Source organism: Lampetra planeri, chromosome 55 (assembly GCF_965212315.1).
Source record: "Lampetra planeri chromosome 55, kcLamPlan1.2.h2, whole genome shotgun sequence".
Lineage (NCBI taxonomy): Eukaryota > Metazoa > Chordata > Hyperoartia > Petromyzontiformes > Petromyzontidae > Lampetra > Lampetra planeri.
In genome coordinates this window covers 4984870-5010715 of record NC_136161.1, presented here as the reverse complement: position 1 = coordinate 5010715, position 25846 = coordinate 4984870, and the positions used below count along the sequence as shown (strand labels likewise).

The window sequence follows — 25846 nt, the reverse complement described above, 5'->3', positions numbered from 1 at the left end:
CCTACTGGGTTGCGGGGTAGGGTGGTATGGGCCGCTCATGAGCGCCTCCTACACCTGGGGACCCAAAAGACTCTCGCCTTGCTGCAACTTGATTTTTACTGGCCTGGCATGACGAGGGATGTGGGGGATTTGTTGGGATCGTGCCCTCAATGTGCACAACGCAAACCGCCGGCACGAGAGTCTAACCCGCCCTTGCAATCGATCAAAGTGTCCAGGATAAACGAGCTGGTCGCTCTGGACATTTTGGGACCATTCCCCGCCACCCCCAGAGGGAATAGATATTTGTTGACGGGTGTCGAGTATTTTACACGCTGGCCTATGGCCTGGCCTTTGGCCAACCAGTCGGCAGCAGCCATCGTGGAGGCCTTTGTTCAGGGTTATGTCCTGGACAAAGGTGCTCCGGAGAGGCTGCTGACCGACCAGGGCAGAAATTTTTCCGGTAAACTACTCAGACAAGTCTGCGATCTCCTGGGCACAAAGAAAATTCGGACCTCCCCATATCACCCACAAACTGACGGGATGGTCGAACGTTTGCATCGCACCATCTCGTCCATGTTATCACAACAAGTTTCGGACTCGCAAACGGATTGGGACCTACAAATTCAGGGGGTCTTGGCGGCGTACCGGATGGCACCCCATGCGGCTACGGGGTTTTCTCCCTTTTACCTCATGTACGGCCGAGAACCAGACCCGCCTGTTCGTGCCCAGTTGCGGATCCCCGTGCCGCAGGGAAAAACTAATCTGGCTGACCACGTTAAATTTAATCTGGACAAATTGACCGAGGCACGGGATGCTGCAATGCAAAACTCTGACCTCCGTCAGAAGGCAAATGAGCGCCTCAGATTGAGTCGAGCGCACATGCTGCAGTGGAAGCCGGGGGACAAGGCATGGTTGCACTGCCCCCAGGTGCCACTGGCAACCTCCTCTAAACTTGTGCGGCCGTGGCGGGGCCCTGTGGAAGTGGTGGAGGTGTTACGTCCGCAGTGCGTGCGCATCAAGTGGGGGAAGCGGCGATGGTTCGTGCACCCCTCCAGATTAAAACCCTTCGCTGCGGTACACAACCCCACTTCACACGCGCGTGGCCAAACATGTGGGGGGTCGGCCGACTTGCTGGGTCCGTCTCCGTCGCTCTCACCTAATGCCTTGCCGGCTGTGCCACCTTCAGGAGCATCAGGAGTGACGGGCTCACGCCCGATCACCCCTCCTGCGGATGCCGAGGGTCACGCGGAGTCAGAGGAATGCTCACCTCAAGACGGACAGTCGCCACCTGATGGTCCGCCACGCGGGGTTACCCCGTGTGAGGGGCCCGCTGCAAGGACGCGCGCTAAAATGCGCAAACTGTTGTGAGGCCGGAAAATGTGTACATAGCTGTTGTGTTTATTGGGTGTTGTGTGGATGGTGTGTTTCCCGCTCCTCGGATGTACATATGCTGGGTTCACCGTTTGTTGTGTGTGCGGGGTGGGTTCCCTGCTGGTTGTATATAAGCTGTTTTTTTTACGGAATTCGTATTTATTCGGGGGGGGTGCGTCGGGTTGTTTCTCATCTTGTTGTTGCGTTCTTGTTCTGGTTCCTGTTATTGTTCAAAAATAGTGAGGCACACGCGCGGTCAGGGGGTGAAGGCACCTTTATTGTCAAATTTTTGTATGTTGGCAGCCGGGACGGCTGCATGCTATGCGGGGGGGAGTGATGTAGGGGTGTTAGAGAGAGAGCCCGTTATGCATGGCAGCCTATGGTAAACAAACACAGTAGGCGGGGCTACATGTGTGCACAAGCAGGTGCCCTCTGCGACGTCCGCGCCAGACACCCTGGGGGGTCGATTCGGTCGTTATGATCCCCCGGGGCCCCACCCCTCAGGGAGGGGTGGGGTATAAAAGGGGATTGTATCGAAGGGCTCGAGAGTGATGTTTAGCTAAAGAAGAGGAGGCGGAAGACGTCTGAGATAGAGCCCTGGACTCCCCCTGGTACGCCGTCCTTATCAGGACCGCGCAGGCTCGAGCCAGTGGCGTGGTACCAGAGCCAGAGCCAGTGCTGGTCTGGACTCTGGGTACCGGGCCCGACTGACCAGTGTCGGGCCAAGATAGCCTCCCCTAGCCCATTAGTGGAGGACTCAGAGGCAGGCTAGGGTTAGCTAGAGAGGTGTGTCCTCAGATAGACGGGTGAGGGGGCCGATACCCCCTCAAATGTGTATGTCACAACGTTGGTGTAAAATAAACAAGTGTGCCTCCAACTCCGGTGTGAACGAGTCGTGAGCGTTACTACACATACATCACCCCATGCAGAGTCTTTGAGATTAGAGTGGTAAGTACTGTACAGTAAATACGGTAACTTTTTACAGTAGGTAATATTTGTATGCTTATTTATGCCAATTTCACATAGTAAACATTTAAAACACAAAATAATTATATCAACTTATAACGCGCACGGTATTTGCTCACTTTTGAGGAGAACGGATGACTCGGAGGCGCGAGGAACCCTAGACAAGCGGAAACTTGTCCTCGCGCTGAGCCGGTGCCAACAATTTCCCAAGTTCTGAAGTCCCCTATGTAATTAAGGTGTGGTTGGGCAATTAACCCTTTCCCGTTCCGATGACGTACGTGTAAGTGAACGTAATCGGAATGGATTCGGCAGAGAAACTAAATAAATTAACTTTTTTGAATGAGAGGCTCCCCACAAGGCCAATGCGGGGAGGGGCGTGTGGCACAGTTTTGGTGCCCAGCTATCATAGAATGGCGGTGGTCGTGTCGCTACGGTTATCTGCTTTGACCAACGACATGCTTTATAAAAACAACAGCACAACTACGACTATGCCTCTCAGATGTCAGTAGACGCTGTATGGATTGCAGCGACACACTGCCAGGATGTTCATGGAATGGTAAAATCGTCGATGACACGTTTGACGGCTTGAACTTTACCACAGTTGCAGTTGGGTGATTGTTTGATCTACCATTTATGGAGGATTGTCGTGAGCGAGAGAAGCCCGATACTGCCACACTCCTGGTTCCTAAATTATGTTTTTGTTTGCCATGTCCATAGCCGTCCACGATTCAGACGAGTGAGTGCTAGTGTCTAGATTTTTGGCTGCTAGAGTTTATATGTAAGGAACATTACTTGCCAAAAACAGAACTGGTAATCTTTTGTGTCATCATCAAACGAACAATGCCCACATCCTTTGTACATGCACATTCATCCATCGGTCCTTCCAGCCAGAAAGCAATATTTTCAAAAATATGTACATGGTATTATATTTTTTGAAACACAAATTAAGCACGGGCACGTAAGTTACAAATATTTTGTTTCATCAAACCCTATGTGTTTATGAACATTATACATTTTTTTTATGATTGAGAACCAAAGGCTGCACTAAAGGTTAAGGACCACTGTATTATTAGACCTTCCATCTGTCATGAATGAAAGTGCTTATTATTATTATTACAGGCCTGGATTTGAATCACTTCAAATTTGAGGGAGGAGCCAATGAGAGACCGGCGGTGACGGGGAGTTCCCGTGGGTGCCCGGCCACTGCAGACCAGAACTTTGTCGAGGTGGAGTTGGATGAAGAGGACGTTGGCGAAGGTGAGGTCGCGGAGAGAGAGAGGAAAGAAAAAAAATGCTTTCTCGTTTGGTTTAACGCGTTAAGTAGGCTTTCGCCACAAACAGGAGGAGGATTTCTCCACAGTTCTGGCGAATCGCCTGACGAGGCTGGTTGTTGTCGTAATTACCGGCGAAAACGTCGCGGTACTCAAATGTGTAAATGTTGCTGTGTGTTTTGTTCACCAACACACAACCAGTTAGTGGTTAAGTAGTAACTAATTGGCACATTTTGTTTACGTGACAAACCTTATTAATTGGCTGTGTCGAGTGGTGGTGGGTTTAATGACACGTTTATATTTATACAATCTAACCCAAAAATACGATTATAGTTTTTTTGTTTCATGTAGATATGTATGTTGAACTTCTTTCACACCGTACATAGCCAACCGTGCTAATCGGAGGTGCGGGGGGGGGAAGGACAACATACTAAGCACAAAAATGATTTTTAAAAAATGAGTTTGCCAATCTAGATGATTTAAAAGTACATAGCTTCTAATGGCCTACTAATATCGGAATGAAGAGCTGTTCCAGACGGCTGCAGAAGCGCATCTGAAAGCGCGCGATGCGGTGACCATCTTTGTTCGATGGTCAGCCAAAAGCCGCTGCGAGGATGATAGGAGTTCGCATGATGATTTATGCTCTTAATCACCCACATTATCCCGGTCACGCTACAGTAAATGAGATGGACACCTGATGTCACCTCGGTGGCGAGATGTTAACTATTTGGCCTGGTATACAGGAGGTCGTGGGTTCGATCTTGACCCTGATGCCTGTTGTATATTTGGAGTTTCTGCGTCTCTTTCATCGTGGTTACGTGGATTTTAGTCTGGGTCCTACGGTTTTCCCCTTCACATTTTGCAGCATGCGTTTAAAGTATTTGGGTTCCTATAAATGTCCATGTGATAAGCCACTTCTACTATCCTAATCTGTTGTCATATTCCTTTCCTAAAGTAATATTATCGTGTACTGATCAATGTTAAGTCCAGTTTGACCTTTTCTGGGCTCGTAAAAAATTTTCCGTGTTAATTAATTGTTAATTGGAGGATATATTTGTAAAAAAATATATAGTTTACATTTTTTTTGTTTGCGCTGCACAAGCTCACCTCCACCCAACTTCCCCTTTATTTTGCTCCTGCATTATCGTGCCACTTGCGCAGCTCTTTCCCCCGCCCACTCACTTTGAAACCCTTATAAGCAGCTACATTTGGAGGCTTACCCCCTCTTTTCTCTCCACCTGATGAAGACCGCTTGTGTTTCGATCGAAACGTCGTGGGTTTTTTTCTTTAATTATTTTCTATTTATTTTCAATTTTTTCTATTTACGTGACTTTACCGAAAGAACCAATATATAGTTTAAATATCGTGTTCTTAATTTGTTGTCGACGTAACCCAGGGTCACCTTTGCAAAAAGAGGCTATGATATTTCGTGACACGTACCAACGGGTCTACTTCATCTCTCATCACTAATATAACTCGCTTGTTAGCCCGTCCTAGGACAGAAGCTGTAATATTAAAGATGTAAATGAACATTTTATTGTGTGATTGTACATTTTATTAGGAAATGTAGGACGTAAAGAATTTTTCTATAACTTATTAAATGAAATTATGTACTTTAGAAGATTTCTCAGTATACAATATTTAGCCGCTCAACCTTCTGTGTGAGTCTAAAAATCCAGGCACACGTGAAAATAATGAGGGGGCTGCATGTGGAGTGACATCACGCGCGGGACACACAAACACAGCCTTTTTTGACTCATATTGGTTGCTGCTTTGATTTCTTTATTAGCTTTACTTTCCATAAAGAAAGGTCAAAATTAAAGCTAATTTGCGTAAACAAATTATCGTTTCCGTTCCACCTTCATGCAGAGTGACGTCACCCGTTCATGATTACACTGGTCAACAAAAATAATAATTTCTGGCCTGGACTTTTGCAGTGGTTTTAGACTAATTTCAGGGTGCTGATTCCAAATCTGATCTCAGATTTGCTCTATCCCATCTCATTTTTATGCTATAGGCATACCCCATTTTCATTGATTTTACCCTAAATTAACTCTGTCACTTATGATTGCAAGTTGTTGCGAGTCAGTGACTGCTTTAGTGTTAAAATATGGTGCTGTATTTTTAGGATAGTGTGTTTATAAAATAACTTTATGTAGATATCCACATTTATTTAATATTTTTCTTCTGCAGGGCGTGATCTAACAATGGCTACAACATCCGAAAGAAGGAAATGCAGTAATGACCCAGATATCTTCTGCTACATCTGTGGCAGCTTCACTTTGCAGGATCAAAGGCGCAACATCAATACCTTTGTCAAGAAGGTTTATCTTGCCTACTTTAAAGTACGACTTGGAGACCAAGACAAAAATTGGGCTCCTCACAAAGTGTGTAAAACCTGTGTTGAAACTTTGCGATCATGGTCTAAAGGAAAGAATGCTAAGCTGGAGTTTGGTGTGCCAATGGTTTGGAGAGAACCTACAAACCATTTGGATAACTGCTACTTCTGCCTTGTCAATGTAAAAGGTTTCAATAAGAAAAACAAACAACACTTACAATACCCAGATATCCCATCTGCCAGAAGACCAGTTGAGCACTGTGAGGAAATACCTGTGCCTGTATTTACTGAGCTACCAGAGATTGATGTTGAATCCCTCAGTTTACCTGCTTCTACAGATGATGATGATGATGCTCAGATCGAATATATGCCATCTGATGCAGATTGTGATAAAATTTCTCTGTTTAGTCAGCCTGAATTGAATGATCTTGTAAGAGATTTGCATTTGCCAAAGCAGTCTGCTGAATTGTTGGCTTCCAGGCTGCAAGAGAAAGGACTACTCAGACCTGGCACTAGTGTCTCCTTTTAGCGTAACAGAGAAGCAGTACTGCGAAAGTACTTCCATTCAGATGGTCAACTTGTTTATTGTAATGATGTTGACGGGCTTCTTCTCAATATGGGACTACCCGCATATGATTAAAGTGAATGGAGACTTTTTATTGACAGTAGTAAAAGGAGTTTGAAATGTGTGTTACTTCACAACAGAAATATATATGGTTCAATCCCAATATGACACTCTGTAAAAATGAATGAAGAGTATGCCAACATCAAGATTGTTCTGGATAGATTGGAATACCATGTTCATGGATGGCTAATTTGTGTTGACTTGAAAATGGTTAATTTTCTGCTGGGTCAGCAAGGAGGTCACACCAAATACCCTTGTTTCCTGTGCTACTGGGACAGTAGGGCTACATTAGAACACTGGGTTAAAAAGAACTGGCCACCAAGATTCAGTTTGACACCTGGTGACAAGAACATCAAGAATGAGCCTCTGGTTGATATTAATACAATTTTACTTCCCCCACTGCACATAAAACTTGGGTTAATGAAGAAATTCGTCAAAACACTTGATTACACTGGAAACTGCTTCAGCTATATATGTTCAACCTTTTCAAGTCTCCGTGCCGAAATGAAAAAGGCAGGAATATTTGATGGCCCTCAAATAAGAACACTCATCAGGGATCCACACTTTGTTACAACAATGACTGCGGCAGAGGCTAGAGCTTGGAATGCATTCTCTGATGTGGTGCGGAATTTCCTTGGGAACAGGAAAGCGGACAACTATCAAGATTGTGGAGGAGCTGCTCTTGAGTTTCCAAGCACTTGGATGTAGAATGAGCATCAAGGTGCACTACTTACATAGTCACTTGGCCCAGTTTCCAGAGAACATGGGTCACGTGAGCGAAGAGCAAGGTGAACGCTTTCATCAAGACATTAAAGTTATGGAAGAACGTTACCAAGGCCGATGGGACTCAAACATGATGGCAGATTACTGCTGGTCCTTGATGAGAGACATTCCACAAGCTGTACATCGGAGATCGTCAAAGAAGAGGTCGTTTATGCAGATGTAACATCACTATTGTGAATGACCTTTTTGTACATATTTTTCTTATCTTCACAATTCAATTCTTACATGGTAATATGCATTCACTCACATTGATATGCAGTCACTCTCACAACTTTGTGCTACGGCTCATTAAATGTTCGTTTCATTATTATTGTATATTGTATCTTATCTTATTCTTGTATGGATGTCTGTTTAGCTATTCGTATATGAGCATAAATTTGCTGTTTTTATTGAAAATGCAATATTTGATATCTCAAAAACCTGATGTGATAGACAAAAACTGATTTGGAATCAGCACCCCAAAATTACCTTAAAACCGTTGGAATACCTTATGCCAGAAAAAGTGTGTTGACCAGTGTTATTATTGACGGGGCGGGGTGGTCCATGTGGAGAACCCCACCTGTTCATGATTATTGAGGGGGGGGGCTGGTCGACGTGGAGTGACGTCACGCACGTTACAGACAGACAATCTTGGCTCATTATATTAGTGATGGGCCAAGAATGTCTGTGCGGTGCGACTGTGGTCACTTGGATACAGACCGTACACAACGTATAATGACACAATGCCCCCAATCCACAAATACGAAGGAGACATCATCACAGCGATGATGATTCGCTACTCCGCTTCTGCGGTTGTCTGGGCTTGACCACCTGAATGTGATATTGTAGTTGCTCTGCATAAGCATCAGCCATACGAAAGAAGAAGACGACAGAAAATTATCTGTTTAGTTTTTAACGCTAATCATATCTCAGTCATGCTACAGTTCATCATCGATTACCCGGCGCGAGATTATCCAGCTTCCAACATTATCCGGCGGTCCCGGGCCGATCCGGCAAAACCGCTCCAAAGGCTGTAACCCAGTCTGGCGATCGTCAAACACATGGTTTTTGAAACAAGAGCCTAGTAGTAGTACGTACATCACCCCATGCAGAGTCTTAGAGATTAGAGTGGTAAGTACAGTACAGTAAATACTGTAACTTTTTACAGTAGGATATTTGTATAATTATTTATGCCAATTTCACAAAGTAAACATTCAAACACAATAATATCAAACTTATAACGCGCACGAAGGCTCGAGGAACCACAGACAAGCGGAAACGCGTCCTCACGCAGAGCCGGTGCCAACAATTTCCCAAGCTCTGTAGTCCCCTGCGTAATTAAGGTGTGGTTGGGCAATTAACCCTTTCCCGTTCCGATGACGTACGTGTAAGTGTACGTAATCGGAATGGATTCGGCTTAAAAGCTAAATTAAATTAACATTTTAGGTCCGGAGGCTCCCCACAAGGCCAATGCGGGGATGGGCGTGTGGCACAGTTTTGGTGCCCAGCTATCATAGAATGGCAGCGATCGTGTCGCTACGGTTCTCTGCGGTGAGCAATGACGTCCTTTAGAAAACCAACAGCACGACTACTACTACGTCTCTCAGATGTCAGTAAGACGCTGTATAGATTGCAGTGACACACTGCCGAGATGTTCATGGAATGGTGAAATCGTCGATGACACGTTTGACGGCTTGAACTTTACCACAGTGATTATTTGATCTACCATTTATGGAGGATTGTCGTGAGCAAGAGAAGTCCGATACTTCCACACTCCTGGTTCCTCAATTATGTTTTTGTTTTCCATGTCCGTTGTCGTCCACGATTCGGACGAGTGAGTGCTAGTGTCTTGATTTTTGGCTGCTGGAGCTTATATGTAAGGAACGTAACTCGCCAAAAACGGAACTGGTAATCTTTTGTGTCATCAAACGAACAATGCCCACATCCTTTGGACATGCACATCCATCCATCTGTCCCTCTAGCCAGCCAGACAGCAATATTAAAAAAAAATATGCACATGGTATTATATGTATCAATGTTAATGTGGCAGTTTAGATTTAATGACTTAAAATAATAACTTTTAGTTAAGTGGAATTGAAAGCTGAAGATGCATAGAGCTAAATTTAAGTAAACGTCACTAATTCCAAAGTGTATTTTATATATCCATAACCTGCCTATGCAACACTTGTTTTTTACATCTGTAGTGAACGACTTCCGACACACGTCTAGTAGAAGGCTTATTTATTAAGAGCACACAGGGCGATACACTTCACAACGTGGCTACACCTAGGCTGTCCAAACATGCAGCCCATCTCCGTCCTGCATTACGCTGGTGGGTTGGCAAGCGTAGCGGTGGCGACGGAGCTGGTCTTGCAGAAGGACAGCCACGTGGTCGAAGACGAACAGATGACGACGGCAGTAACGCAACCAGGACACAGACCCCACACTAACAGCTCCTTATATCTGCCTGGGTGGCCAAGCTCTACTTCTGGCCATGCCCCCTTTCTAGAACCTTCTAGACCCTTCGGGATGGTTGCCGGAGCTTCTCGACTGACTCTGCCCTTGACCTTTACCCCAGATACGTCCCTTAATAATAAGGCATTATGTAATGCAGCTTTAACCGTAATTACCCTTACAGGCCGGCAGGGGTCACCGTGTCATTACACATCTAATAGACCAATGGTTGTTTTTTTTTTACATCTAATAGACCAGTGGTTACTAACCTGAGGCGCAAGCACCCTCTGGGGGTGCAAGATGCCCTTTCTGAGGGCTGTGAGACATGGCCATATTTTTTTATAAGGCAAATCGTCGAAACACAAATTAAGCACGGTCACTTAAGTAACATCAAACCCTTGGTGTTTTTTCACATTACACATTTTTTTAACGATTGAGAACCAAAAGGGTGCAAGGCTGCAGTAAAGGTTAAGAACCACTATTATTAGACCTTCCATCTGTCATGAATGATGGTGCTTATTATTATTATCATTACAGGCCTGGATTTTGATCACTTCAAATTTGAGGGAGGAGCCAATGAGAGACCCGCGTTGACGGGGAGTTCCCGTGGGTGCCCGGCCACTGCAGACCAGAACTTTGTCGAGGTGGAGTTGGATGAGGAGGATGTTGGTGAAGGTGAGGTCGCGGAGAGAGAGAGGAAAGAAAAAAAAACGCTTTCACGTTTTGTTTAATGCATTAAGTAGGCTTTCGCCACAAACAGGAGGAGGATTTCTCCACAGTTCTGGTGAATCACCTGACGAGGCTGGTTCTTGTTGTCGTAATTACCGGCGAAAACGTCGCGATACTCAAATGTGTAAATGTTGCTGTGGGTTTTGTTCGCCAACACAACCAGTTAGTGGTTAAGTAGTAACTAATTGGCACATCTTATTAATTGGCTGTGTCGAGTGGTGGTGGGTTTAACAACACGTTTATATTTATACAATCTAACCCAAAAATACGATTATAGTTTTTTTGTTTCATGTACGTATGTATGTTGAACTTCTTTCACACCGTACATAGCCAACCGTGCTAATCGGAGGTGCGGGGGGGGGGAAGGACAACATACTAAGCACAAAAAGCATTTAAAAAAAATTTGTTTGCCAATCTAGATGATGATTTAAAAGTACATAGCTTGTAATGGCTTACTAATATCGGAAGAGCTGTTCCAGACGGCCGCAGAATCACACCTGAAAGCGCGCGATGCGGTGACCACGTGATGATTAAAATGGGCGTAGCCCAAGTGTTAGCAGCATGGGCGGGGCAGCTAATGTTAATGAGATGGGCAGCGACGGCGCTGATGGTGGGTTTCCACCAATTAAAAGGCTGCCAGGTAAAAATTTGCATGTAAATGTAAGATTGGGGAGCGCACCGAGGTGGCTATGTAAATGTGAGAGAAGAGCATGTTAATGTAAGATCGCAGAGCCGCCGCCACGTCAAGGTCAGCGCGCAGAGGCTGTGTTGGTGTGAGAAATTTAACCTGTTAATGCTAAATCAGAGAGTCGAAAATAACAACTAACATCGGAAGGTGGCAGGATGGGAACATCACAGCCAGTTATGACTAAAGGTGGTTGATAACGTCCTTCCAATGATTGCTAGGTTGAAATTGTGTCTGTATATATGGATGGCTTCATGAACAAATCTTTGTTGATAGTCAGTGGGTTTGCAAAGTACCTTCGTCTTCGAGAAATCTATTTCGTGTGAGCCCCCACCGCATTAACACAATGATCATCCACAGCCAAGGTATTGGTCCAACCGTGTTTTAGATCTGCCTTACATTCACGAACACGTCACGTCTGCTAATGCTAACGGATCTTGTTCAGAGCAGGCTTAGCCCTGATCTCAGAGAGAATAACATTCCTTATTCCCTGATCTCAGAGAGAATAAGATTCCTTATTCTTTCTGTATTGCGATCGAAACATCGTAGTTTTTGTTATTTTCTTTGAACCTCTACGTGACTTTACCGTAAGACCCAAGGAATAGTTTAAATATTGTGCTCTAAATTTTTTCTCTATGTAACCCAGGGTTACCCTTGCAAAAAGAGGCGATGATATTTCGTGACGTGTCCAAACAGGTCTACTTCATCGTCTCATTAATGAAATAAGATGCGAGGTAAAGATGAGCTATCGATAAGAGAGCTTCTACACACCACTTGACTGTTTCTCTCTCTCTCTCACCGGCCACCTTTTCGCGTTCCGTTTTTGTTTACGTGCGCGACAGGCGAAGCAACCCCGGCGGACCTGCTGTGCACCGAGTGCGGGGACGACGACGGCGTCGGCAGACCGATCCGAACGAAGGTGAATGAAGCGAAGGGCGTCGTCGGCCAGACCCCGCGAGGCTGTGCGCAGTGCGGCAAGATTCTTGGGGGCCCAGAGTCTCACGCGAAGCCGCATGTGTGCGTCGAGTGCGGGAAGAGGTTCTCAAAGCGGTCGAATTTAGAGATACACTCGAGAAGACACACCGGCGAGAAACTGCACGTGTGCCCCGAGTGCGGCAAGAGCTTCACGCAGCATTCCCACCTGGTGATGCATTCGCGAACGCACACCGGCGAAAAGCCGCACGTGTGCAACGAGTGCGGGAAGGGCTTTTCGCAGCGCTCCACCTTGAACATGCATTGTAGAACTCACACTGGCGAGAAGCCGCACATTTGCGTAGAGTGTGGGAAGGGGTTCACGACTCGTACCGATTTGAAAAAGCATTCTAGGACGCACACCGGCGAGAAGCCAAACGTCTGCAAGGAGTGCGGTAAGTGCTTTGCGCAGCTCTCCATTTTAAAGACCCATTATAGAATACACACGGGCGAGAAGCCGTACGTGTGCAAGGAGTGCGGTAAGGGCTTCGCACAGCTCTTCAATTTGAAGATGCATTCCAGGACGCACACCGGCGAGAAGCCCTACATGTGCAAGGAGTGCGGGAACACTTTTTCGAAGCGTTCCCATATGGAGACGCACTCCAGAACTCACACTGGCGAGAAGCCGTACGTGTGCGTGGAGTGCGGGAAGAGGTTTACGCAGCGCTACAATTTGGAGATGCACTCCAGAACGCACACGGGCGAAAAGCCGCACGTGTGCAAGGAGTGCGGTAAGGGTTTCGCCACGCATACCGATTTGAATAAGCACTGTAGAATACACACTGGCGAGAAGCCTCACGTGTGCGGGGAGTGCGGTAAGGGATTCACAAGGCACACCGATTTAAATAAGCATCGTAGAATACACACGGGCGAGAAGCCGCACGTGTGCATGGAGTGTGGGATGGGATTTTCACGGCGTTTCCATTTGGAGAGACACTCACGGACGCACACGGGCGAGAAGCCGTACGTTTGCAAGGAGTGCGGGAAGAGTTTCACGCAGCGCTACAATTTGGAGATGCACTCCAGAACGCACACTGGCGAGAAGCCGCATGTGTGCAAGGAGTGCGGCAAAGAGTTTTCAACGCACACCGATTTAAATAAGCATTCTAGAACCCACACTGGCATAAAGCCACACGTGTGCATCGAGTGTGGCAAGGGATTTACAACACTTACTTATTTAAACAAGCATGCTAGGACACACTGGTGATGAGTCGCTCATAATAGAGTTGGTTTTTTTGGTAGATCGCTTAAATATAAATGTGTCGTTAAACCCGCCACCAGCCGACAGTCAATTAGTATGGTTTGTCACGTAAACAAAACGTGGCCAATTCGTTTCTAGTTCAGCACACTGGTGTGTTGCAAAGTAAACCCACATAACATTTATAATTCGAGTACCGTGATGTTTCGCCAGTAATTACAACCAGCATCATCAGGGAAAGACATTTAACATTTCCCTTACACGATGGATAAAAGCACATTTTCAGTTTGGGTCTTTTGAGTGCTTAGAATAAAAATGAAGAAAGGAGCCCTTCCGAATGTGTCTTAGTATCCAAATTGTGGCCAACAATCATTGTGGAAAGAAAGCCCATGCTATGTTTGAAGTTAGTCAGTATGCCCCACGGACTCTTTAAGTTTGCAAAGTGGCAAGCAATCCAGGGTTGGCTTTCCCACATGGTTGAAAACAGTTTCCTTTTCAGGAACACTTACTCAGAGCTCTCCTCCACATGCCTTAAACAACCTCTGGAAAATTAGAAAATCCAAATTGGCACCCAACGATTTATCCGTGAATCAAACCAAAACGAAGCCTTTCTGAAGAAGGAGACAGCTGCTCCCGATGTGGTGCTCGTGACAAAAATTCCAGCCTGGTAGGTGGCGGGGCCCGTTGAGCGTTTTAAAGTAGGATCCCGAGTGGGTGGGAATGTGTCCATGGCTCGATCCTTCCGACGGAAGAGATCCACTGCGGCCTCTCACATATCAGATTTGAGAGGGCTTGTGTTGTCGTACGTGATGGCAAGACAATCTTTGGAGCTTTTTGGAAGCGACGAGAGAGTGTAAAGTGTTTGCTGTTCAAAGGCGGTGACGGCTCCATGTCCACAAATGTTTCTGGAACCTGTCTAACACGTAGTAGTCTTTCGCAACCAATATTATCCATAAGAGTGTTTTTTTGGGTCAGATTGCGTAAATATAAATGTGTCGTTAAATCCGCCAACACCACCCGACAACCAATTAGGAAGGTTTGTCACGTTAACAAGTTCAGCACTAACTGGTTGTGGGTTGCAGAGTAAACGCACAACATTTACAATTTGAGTACCTTGATGTTACAACCAGCCTCATCAGGCAACAGCCAGAGTTGTGGAGAAATCCTTCTGGTACGGTCTTAAATAGATGGAGGGATAAATGTGATGTCATCACTTGTGAGCCAATCAGGGCAGGTTAATGTATCAGATACATTGTGATGGATATATATTATTGGTTTGCTTATTCACAATTTATCAACATACATAATGTATGTACATAATGCATCTTCTTGGTTCTTTCGGTAAAGTCACGTAGAATGGAAATAATAAAATAATAAAAAATATAATATAATAAAATAATTCTCATGACGTTTCGGCCACAACGCAAGTGAAGGCGGCCAGGTCTGTCGGGGAGACGCTGTCTCCCCGACAGACCTGGTCTTCACCTGAGGACGGCTCCCCGACAGACCTGGTCTCCCCGACAGACCTGATCTTCACCTGAGCACGGCTGCTTGCGTTGTGGCCGAAACGTCGTGAGAATTATTTTATTATGTTTTATTTTTATTATTTTATTATTTCCCTTCTACGTGACTTTACCGAAAGAACCAAGAAGATGAATCCCTGCAGTCACGAAAGCTTTAAATCGATACATAATGCATGTTTTTCGCATGCCTGCCAGGCTGACCTTTTGCCCTTGAAGGGGGAAGCACTTTGAGCCTCTGACCTTGTTTTGACCTTTCCTGTAGTTGTCTTCCTAAAACCACCAAGTTGAGTTCATCTGGATAGTATCGTGGATAATGGTTTTGGGTGCAATTTTCATTGGCATTCGGGAAATCCTGGTACAGATTTTTTTACCGAGACCTTCCAGTTTGTGAAGTGACTTATCCTTACTATCCTGACTTAAGTCTGGGAAATTTTCCAAGAAATCAATTTTCCTAATCTTTTATTGGTCTGAGATAGGTTTTTGACTTGGCTTGTAAAGTTTTTTTTTTAGCTGCGTTGAGTTTCCCTTTGTGATTTGTGAAGTTTATGGTGATGTTTATGTGCACCATCCTCTTAGCAATTCTCGTGGGAAGTCACTAGAGACTATTGAAGGATTCATGCTAAAATGTATTTTTCTTATGATTAATGCAGCTTTAGCACGAATAAGAGCATCTTCGGTAAAGTCTAGTATATTCAGGGATTCTTTCTTGTCGTGCTTTTTCATTCCCTTGAAAATGAGGATTTTCACTGCCATAATTTCTTTCCTGAACCTCTTGGAGAGCATTCCAGCAGTCTGATCTTGTTTATGAGTTTCGTGAAGCACAAGTCTCGGAGGCGAGCCACGTACAGATAGCTTGAAGAGGAGAATTCCAGATTTCACACATTTTATCAATGTAGCTGGTGAGCTGTCATCAAATTTTCATCGATTCTTGACGGGCCTTTTGTTTAACTTTCTATTGAGCCTTCGATTCCAGTTTCTCAATTTTAACAGGCATTTCAAAAACATAATTTGATCTCTTCCGGCATTCGAGGTTGAAACTGAGGGTGTTGTAGTTCTGTGACCGTGCCTCTCTCATTTTTTTGGTTGGCATCCAATGCAGGTAAATCATTGGAGGTCGCCTTCACTTTTTCCTTGTTCACAGAAGATGCACTCTTTAATTATGAATACACCGATGCTTGCTGGCACCCTTCTCTCGCGAGGCTGATCTCTTACTTTGATTTCAGGAGTTTAGAGAATTATTGCATTCTTTTTTAACGCCACGATTTTGTGACAGGATGCACGATGAGTGGCATAATTGCCTGTGCTATCCCCCCACCCCCCCCAAAAAAAAGCTTAAATGGTTGGCCCAGAGGTGTGCTACGTTTGTCGTCTATTAAACTCGACAGTATTTATTAGTGTTACATGCAAATGGTACAATATTTCTTATTATTTATGAGTTTAACAATGCTTACATTTTTTGTTGCATTTTATAACACCGATCGTACGTGCATTTAAATGGAGTGTATTGTTGTGTTCCGGCTGAGGAACCCTTCGACTTACGGACTTGAGAACCATTCAGTTCTGAGGAAAGGAACCCTTTGGGAAGCCGACGACTTAAAGCAAACCGTTCCATCTGGTGAATTTGAGCTATTGCAGTTTTTGTGCCAAATTTATTTAGGGTACCGTTTACCGATCGCCCATCTCTATGGCTTGACCATTCACGGTCGACCGCGAAATTCTTCCAGTACAGCGTCGCAACCGCACTGCTCGCGGTGACGCTGCTGCTGCCACGGAAGAACAGATGCGGCGCCATCTTGCCTCCGTCTTGTCTCCCGTACGTCTCATTGCGGTTCCCAGGCCACGTGGAGTTGTTCCCAGCCTCTAGCGAGGATGAGGCAGCGAGGTTTAGCCTCACTATACGAAACATGTACGGTAAAACCCAGCTCAGAAAATTTTACGGGGTGGTGGTACATCAAAATCAGTTCTCGTGATGTTGAAGCAGTCAGAAAGACGAATGTTTATGAGCGACTTAACACGAAGCTTCACAGTCTGTTGCCGTATAGCAGCACCCAGCCTGATGACGATTGGCTACTTATTTTTACACGTGCCCTAGACAGATTAGACTCCTCATGCCCTAGACTTGGTCGGGACGGTTTCTCGATTCATTTCCAGAATCATTTCTTGGTGGATTGTGGCATCAAAAGATTGACTCTTGTTGTCACCACACATTCGAATGGGGAAGCAGCTGCTGAATCTCAGGTAAATCATGATGGAGAATCTGCAGCTCACTCAAGGGCAACAGCGACATTGTCCGTTTGGGCCTCATTGTTACCTCATGGGTCTACAGCAGCAGCTCAGTCAGCGGCAACAGTAACAGCGACGGCACAGCAATTTTAATCTGGTGGAGCGTCGGCGCTGGCTACAGCATCTGCACGTGCTTCATCGTCAGCTGGAGAGTCAGTGGTTCGATTGTCTGCAACGGCAACTGCGTCTACGTATCCTTCATCGTCAACTGGAGGCTCAGTGGCACTCCGTGCTCATCGCGTTTGTCAGCCGCGACTAACGAAAGCGGAGAGCAAGGCCAAGGCCTTTGGCAGGATCAGAGCGATACGGACTAGAAAAGGTCAAATACATCCGAGACAAATGGGTCAGTCAAGACAAATCGACACGAACCTGATTGGGAGAAGGGGAATGACATCATCCTCAACTTGTTATCGATGGGTCTAAGTGAGATTGAGATCATGTCTCTGTTCAAAGTTGGATCCAGCAGAGTTCAGTGGCTACGAACTTTTGATCCCGAGAAGAGTCGGGAGCAACAAAAGCCTTCTCATGCGTTCAACGAGGTCAGGGTTGAGTTTTTGAAGAAGCAGTGTGATCAGTGGAACCTGGAAGATGGATTTCCTTGTCCCCATAGGCGAGCCGGGTAGTACTTCACTGATGAAGGGTTGATATGGCTCAAGGTCTACAAAGACTGAGGCCGCATGGAAGGCATTGCCCCAAGATCAGAAGCAGTCCATTAGCAAAATGGCGTCTTGTACATTAATCCAGTACGTTAACTTCGAGTATCCCCGCCTGCGGTTGACCCGATGAATGCAGGATGTCTGTGATTTGTGCATACGATTAAAGTGGATTCTCAACGACCCATCCGCAAGTGAGGCTTCGAAGGGTGCAGTCCAGACCAGGCTCGACATGCATATTGGCGCTGCCAGACATCGTCAAGCAGTATCGGCATTCACAAAGGCCTATCTCGAAGGGTTTTTTGACAAGCACAGGGACGATCGACTCTACTGTCTGATTACATTAATGACGATGTTGACGAAGCCGATTGAGAACCATATGAGTTATTGTCAGTTCTCCTTCTCGCCGAGGACTTGGGCCAAGCAATTGCCATCCCAAGTCTTGGCTATCGTCGACCGGGGATGGACTGCTTAACTTCGAACCTCACGTTGCACCTGGACGTGATGGCGGATATCTCTCAGAACGAGCACAATGTCTTCCTGTACAATGAGCGATGTCAGGGCCAGAACGTCGACGCGCTGTGCTCGCTGCGAATGGCTTTTCGCATTGAGCAGCGTAATCGTCACATTGAGGAAGGCAGGACTCCTCCCTGATACGTTCGTCGCCATTCAGGACAACGATGTCACACAGAACAAGAATAACGGCACGATCAAGTTGGACTGTTACCTCTCAATGGCATTCTACAAGCACGTCATGATTGTCTACATGATCCCGGGCCACAGCCACATGATTGTGGACCGTATTGTGTCCTGGGTCAAGCAAACGCTGATGGCCCCGAACTTGTACCATTCTGATAACATTCTCACGCATGAACATGGTCAGGGGTGTCAATTCCAAGTTCGTTGATCATCGCAGGCCTGTCTTCGCCATTTGGAAGTCTTTTCTCGACAAGTTAATCGACAATCTGCTGGCTGGTTTTACCGACAATTACGTGTTGAAGTTGTATGATGGCAAGGTCCAGATGCAGCACTTGATCTCTACGCATATCGAGGAAACTGTCGATCACTCTTGCCAGAATTCATCCAGATCTTTTGGGTAATGAATGTGGAGCTGTTTGGTAGTGACGTTGTACCTGTGGGTTTCAATCCAAGAGACATTCTCCTACCGCATGCGCCAGCGATCACAATGCTATTTAAAAGTTGAGAAGGGCTCTTGCAAGCAGCAATCCCGATGGCAGCCAGCCCGTTGTTGATTGTCCGCTTTCGGACGCTGGTCTTGTCACCGAGGTAGATGGAGAACCTGTGGTTGCTCGTTAAGGTCTTGCTCACTCTTGAGAGTCTTGTTTTTAATAGTTTCAGTAGCATGGATAGACTTCACACTCTGAGACGCACCAGGAGATAGTCAAATAAAACTTTACTTCTTGAGCAAAATTTTTGCAAAGAATGCTATACAAAGTTCTTTACAGGACAAAATAAAAGCGAATGACACAATGTAAACAACAATAAGAATGATATAAAAAGTATGTAACAAAGTAAAAGTATCATAAGCATAATAAACACAATAAGAGCACCCTAAATCTTGACTTAAAGCTTTCGTGACTGCAGGAATTCATATTATTTCGGTCTTTCGGTAAAGCCACGTAGATAGAACAAATAATAATTTCACGTTTCGATCGTAACACAAGTAATCGTCATCAGGTGAAAAATATAGCGGGAAGAGCTGTTGAGAATATATGCTGGCAGCGTGGCTAAGGCAGGGAGTTATAAAGGTTTGAGATGGGTGTAGCCCAAGGATCAGTGGGCGGGGTTAGAGATGAAATTTGCATGTGAATGTAAGATCGGAGAAATCTGGACAAACTAAGCTGTGGGGGTGGCCATTGTATTGTGAGAGATTAGCATGTCATTGTAAGAAATTTGCTGTAAATGTAAGCTTGGAGAGAGCGCTGAAAGAGCCATCGCCACATGGAGGTGGAAAAGGAAGGCAAAGCCGCCTTGCAGAATACCCTCGTCTTGGCAAAATAAATGTTGTGTGTGCCCACAGCGTTAAAACAATGATCAGCCATGGCTGAGGTATTGGTCCTACCGTGTTTCAGATCTGCCTTATGTTCACGAACCCAGTTCGAGACATGTCGCTTAGTTTCCCCAATGTAACTTCTGCTGCAGACACAGCTTAGTTTGTAGACACCGGGGTATTGCATGTCAGGGATCACATCCCTCACAGATGGGATCAAATCACGAATTTAAATACTGTGTTGAGTCATACCTGGATCTTGTGTTTGCTCATGATTTTGGAAATATTTTTGGTGACCCCTGCTACGTGTATGGCAAGGTGATGGTTTTGATTGGGCCCTCAGATGGTTCTTTCCCAACGGTTGGGGTGATAGCTTTACGGATTGTGTAGTCTGAATATCTATTCTTCTTGAGGGCTTGGTGTACATGCTTCAGTTCACCCTAATTAAAAGCCTGACATTTTTCATTTGGGCTTCGAAGTTCAAATCCGGATCTAAAACACACACCTACGTTTTTAACCTGGTGTTTGGCGTTTTGTGCCAGCGAGCTTAAATTTGTGAGTAGGTTTTCTCTGGGTTTTTGTTGCAATAACCAGTGCTTCTGTTTTGTCTTTGTTCAGTTGCAGAAAATTACTCGACATCCACATGTTAATATCCTCAATATACAATAAGGTTATCGATTGGGCTGACGTCATGAGGTGATACAGAAATGTACAGTTGTGTATCATCAGCATAGCTTTGAACTTTTATCCCATGCCTCCTGAAAACATTGCCCAGTGGCAGCATATAAAGACTGAATAAAACGGCCCAGATTAGAGCCTTGTGAAACACCACATGCGGTATCTTTGAGTAGGGAAGATCACCAACGGAAACAAAATCATCTCGACCAGTCAGATAGGTCCTAAACCAAATTAACTTTCTGTACCGGAGAGGCACAACCCACTTGTGCAGTCTGTCAATGAGAATGGTGTGGTCAACTATATCAAACGCTGCACTCAGGTCTAAGTATACAGGGGCAGAAAGCGTTTTATCATCAGTGTTCATTCTTAGATCATTAACAACTGTAACTAGAACCGTCTCAGTGCTATGGAGGGCACGAACACCAAACTGGAAATTTTCAAACATACAGTTGGCATTTAGGTAAGCATTTAACTGTTTAAATAACAGTTTCTCAAGAATTTTAATGAATAAAAATAATAAAAACGGGCCTGAAATTGTCACGCATCAGGGGATCCAGGTTACTTTTTTTGAGAGGTTTCACCATGTCGGTTTTAAGTGATGTTGAAAATATGCCTGTAAGCAGGGAATGATTCACAATAGTTAGCACTTGCTCTGCCACAATTAAAAACGTTGAAAAAAGGAGGTAGGAATAGAATCAAGTGAGCAGGTAGAATGCTTAAGCTGCATAACTTATTTCCTGAGCATCTCTGAGTTTCTTGGAGAAAAGGAGCTGATAGTGGTTTCATGTAGAGGGAGGGGGCACTGGGGAATGAATTCACACATGTAATGTATAATTTGGTTTATTCCCACTGGTGTTTGTATGCTGAATTCTATTAAAATTTAGATGTGAAAATAAGGTCAGAGTGGCTTTTAGGGACTGAATTAATGAGGCTGTTAATAGTTGAGAAAAGCACTCGATTTCTTCTGATTATCATCAAATAATTTATAAATATTAATCAATCCGGCATTTCTAAGTGCATTATTAAATGTAGTGAGATGCTCCCTTAGAATGTCATTGTGGACATGTAATTTAGTCTTTCTCCATTTCTGTTCAGTCTTTCTACAGTTTCTCTTAAGGTTAAGGATATCCTAATTTTTCTATTGAGGTTTGTTTTTGGCTATAATCATATTTAGTTTGGCTGGTGATGTGGCATCAATGATAGCCTTAAATTTGGTATTGAGGTTATTAACTAAATCATCATAGGAGAAAGGTAAAATAGGTGGGGGTGTATCATTAATACATTTAATGGAATTTTCAGCTACTTCAGAAGACAATGTTTCTTAACGACATGCACAATATTACACCATGTCGTGGACACCAATGCAGAGAAAAATAAGAGTAATGGTCTGAAAGAGCCACATCAGCAATGGAGGATACTTCAATTATTAGACCCCGAGTAATAACTACAATCAGAGTATGGCCATGATTGTGAATCGGCCCACTAACATGTTGAATAAAATCCATGGATCTCAAAAGCTTCATGAACTCCTGGGCTTTGAAGTTGGCCACATTGTCTACTTGCAGATTGAAATCACCTACGATGATAATGTTATCATAGTTTGTACTCGCAATCGACAGCAATTCTAAAAATGAATCTAAGAAAGCGGGGCATTGTTTAGGAGGTCTATTTGGGGTTATAGCAAGCACAGGGGAATGACATTTTTTATAAAATAGCGTGATGTTCAAAGAAGAAGAATTCACCAAAACAGATCGCCCTGTAAATGGAGAGTGTTAGCAAAAATGTCAGCTGTACCAGCACCTTTTTTAACCTGCCTAATAGAATGTGAGAAACTATAGCATGGGGGGGAAGCTTTAATCAGCACAGTGGGCCCATCATTATTTAACCAGGTTTCTGTTAGAAGCATGCAATCTAGCTTACGTTCCGTAATGAGGTCATTTATGACGAATTATTTTTTGCTGAGTGAACGAACATTGGTGATCCCTGCCACTGTTTGCCACGTGGCTCGATTTTTTTAAGACCAGGGATTTGTTGGCATTCAGACAGTCACCTTGTTCTGCCAGAGATGCACAGTTGACCATTTTTCAGAGTTCTTGGCAGGCCCTCACTACTACCGTAGTGGCTCGTGAAACATGCCCACTGTACATCACCCTGCCAAGCAGCCTCTTACTTTGATCCAATTTGCTTTACCAGCAGACAAGGCAATCTGAGCTGGACTTGGACCTGCCCTTTCGTCCCTCTGCTGTCTGATACATCTGGCAACAGAGGGTGGGGTCAATCGTACCAGGACCCTCACCGGTTTCACCCATCTACTAGGTGCCCCAACCAGTCGTCCCTCCGTTGCCGAGCACCATTGACAGAGTGAGGTCAATCATATCAGGACCCTCACCCAGGACATAGGTCAGACGCTGTCTATGACTATTCATAGACAGCACTGTTGCCACAGAACATCCCCAATACAGGGTGCTTCAAAAAAATGTGAACACTTCTGAGAATTTTTTTTCTTTCCCTTGCAGTTGACTGAAATGGCAACGAGATTGACTTTGGAGCAAAGAAGAAAGGTTGCTGCATGGATGGACGTCTTTCATTCACCCACAGTGGTTCGCAACAAATACAGAGAGCATTTCAACTGCAATCCACCCTCGAGATTGACCATTTATCGCGTTTACAAAAAGTTTGTCGAAACCGGCTCCGTCGATGATAATTACAAAGGAAACAGCGGTCGACCAAGAACAGGCCGATCCCCTGCAAACATAGCTGTTACACAAGAAGCTTTCTTGCGTAGCCCAGGGAAATCAAACAGAAGATTCAGCGTAGAATGTGGTCTTCCCCGGGCAACTGTGTGGAGAATCTTGAACAAGGACCTGGGAATGCGGCCATATCATTTGCAGAATGTGCAAGCCTTAAGCCCTGCAAATAAAGTTGCTCGTGTTGAGGCTTGCAAAATTTTCTTAGAAATGAAGAATTTGGAACCTGACATTCACAGGTTTGTGGCATTCAGCGACGAGGCAACCTTTCACATAAGCGGACACGTGAACAAGCACAACTGTGTCTTCTGGGGTACTGAGAATCCTCGTGTTGTGCGTGAGCATGAACTAGACAGTCCCAAGGTTAATGTCTGGTGTGCAGTCACTGGAACAGGAGTGGTAGGGCCTTATTTTTTTGAAAACACCACAATCAACGGTGGTGACTTCTTGCACATGATGGAGAATTATGCAGAGGACAACCTGCCACTACAAATCCGGCTTACTGGATACTTTCAGTTGGATGGTGCTGCACCCCACTTGGCTTCGAATGTTCGTGCTCATCTTAACAGAAAATTTGAGCGGAGATGGATTGGCAGAGGAGGGCCTGTAAACTGGCCAGCACATTCGCCAGATCTTACGCCTTGTGATTTCTGGCTGTGGGGTATGGTAATGGAACGTGTTTATGCTACAAAGCCACGTGATGTGCGAGACCTCCGACAGAAAATTGAAAATGTGATTGCAACAATACCACAAGAAATGTGCCTCCGGGCTCTGGAGACCACCTGGAGAAGATTCCAGGCATGCGTTGACAATGATGGCGATCAAGTGGAGACTCTGACTTTTTGAAGCTATTAACGTACATTTGTTAACATGTTACAGTGTATAATCCGTTCTTTTTCCATAAAAAAGGATAGTCTCATAAGTGTTAACATTTTTTAAGGCACCCTGTATATCAAGGGAATAAATTAGAGTTCTGCGAGAAATTAGCTTTGCCACAGTTGTTATTCGCGAGCCAGTCAATCCAATGGAGGTGAGAACTTTATTATTCCCAAGAGGCCACTTTCGTCTTGCCCCCATTGGAAATCCATAAAAATGGATGCTCTTGGTTTTGGCAAGCTCCATGACCTGCTCTTGAAGAGGATAATAATATGCAGATGCAGCTTCAGCCAAGGAGCGAGAGAAGATCCCGAACCGGACGGTCATTGTCACCTCTCGCAAAAACCAGATCAGGGCGGTTTGTAGATTAACCAACCCATTTCCGCCGCATCTACTGCCAAGATGTTGCATATTTTATCGTGGTGTGCATTCTTGGCTTTCTGGACCGCTTTACGGTGCCCAAGTATGTGTGAAAGGGATTCAAGTCGGGACGAGCATTTCCTACAGGATCGGAGGGCTTCTTCCCTGCCTCTGTTCAGTCTTTCCCTTGTTGGGTTTTATTACTTTGCAGTTGTAATGCAGCGATGGAGTAGCACTCTCTGAAGCCGCATTGCTGATTTTGTCCTCTGCAAAGTTCACAAAACGCATACCTTGGACTGGTCTTTCACACCATCTTCAAGACTCGCGCTGCCTCCAGTCGCATGGTATGGAGCAAATGGTTTTATTTTTGGTGCCTTGAATTTCCACTCCTGTTGCCTAAAATTTGGGCATGGCAATTGTGTCTCCTGCCTGTACTCACATGGTCTGGAATTCTTCCTCCTCACCTTGAGTGGATACTATTGCGGGTTACTTCGTCAGAGGAATCTGAAACACGGTGCAGCCTCCTCACCGGAACCAATGGTGGAATGCTTCGCGAGCATGGCTTCCTTTACTAAAAGGTCACAGGGAGGTTCATCATCACTGCTGCCATCATCATTTGAAGGAGCCGTCTAATTCAAATAGACTACTTATATGCATAAGTCCATTGTAATCTGCACCACTTTTCTTCCTCAATGCAGATTTATGGAAAGGGATTGATTCTCTCAGAGGACCATCTCACACGACGTTTTGTACATAATAGGGAAGGCAACTTCCGACGCCCCAAGGGCATCTTCATTAGTTGTCTGGGTACCAACCAAGACAAGGCAGAGCTTACTTACCTTGAGACTTTCTGTGGGTCTATTCATAATGGGTGGACATCCGACCCAAGCGCCACTCATAGCACGTTGTTTAGCCAGGCCTCGTGCCAACTGGCTTGATACATTTGATGCTTTGTTTTGCATGTTTTTGCTTTTTTGCTCATGAAGATGTTGATCAGTCTTCAGAGTCTTGTGGTATCAGACGGTTTTTGAAAGTTTCAGTCGCGGACCTTGGCGCCAAACAGTGGCCACGTGCCGATGTCAAGTCTTATGACGGCAGCTCCAGTCTTAAGCTGCTTCTGGAAGCCTCTCTTAATGTTGGTGGCAAGTGCAAGCACCTGGTCAGAATAGCCCATTCCCTCTCTCAGGAGGCTGCTGTAAAGGTGTTGAGCACGGCAGTTTATTTTCAGAGAGGGCTTGAGCAGCTTTCTCACTCTGTTGTCGTTTTCAGCAGCAGTCGGGACCTTTGAGTTGGCTTGGAGGCAGGCCACACTGGCGTCGGCACTGATATTTGGTGTTTCAGGTAGTGGGAGTGGGCAGTGAGTCA

The 25846-nt window shown here is 45.1% G+C and overlaps 1 protein-coding gene across 3 annotated transcripts in view; it reads left to right on the top strand.

Annotated features, from left to right (window-relative positions):
- Nucleotides 1-13677, top strand: part of LOC144735534 (uncharacterized) — a 29230-nt gene extending 15553 nt beyond the window's left edge. For 2 of the 3 annotated variants that reach the window (XM_078617950.1, XM_078617951.1), the window contains 3 exons: nt 3436-3573; nt 10304-10441; nt 12023-13677. In XM_078617950.1, the coding sequence (XP_078474076.1) occupies nt 3436-3573; nt 10304-10441; nt 12023-13359 (1613 nt within the window). In that variant the 3' untranslated portion in view covers nt 13360-13677. The remainder of the gene's footprint in view (nt 1-3435; nt 3574-10303; nt 10442-12022) is intronic. The other variant, XM_078617953.1, reaches the window with a different exon arrangement.
- The last annotated feature ends 12169 nt before the right edge of the window (nt 13678-25846 follow it).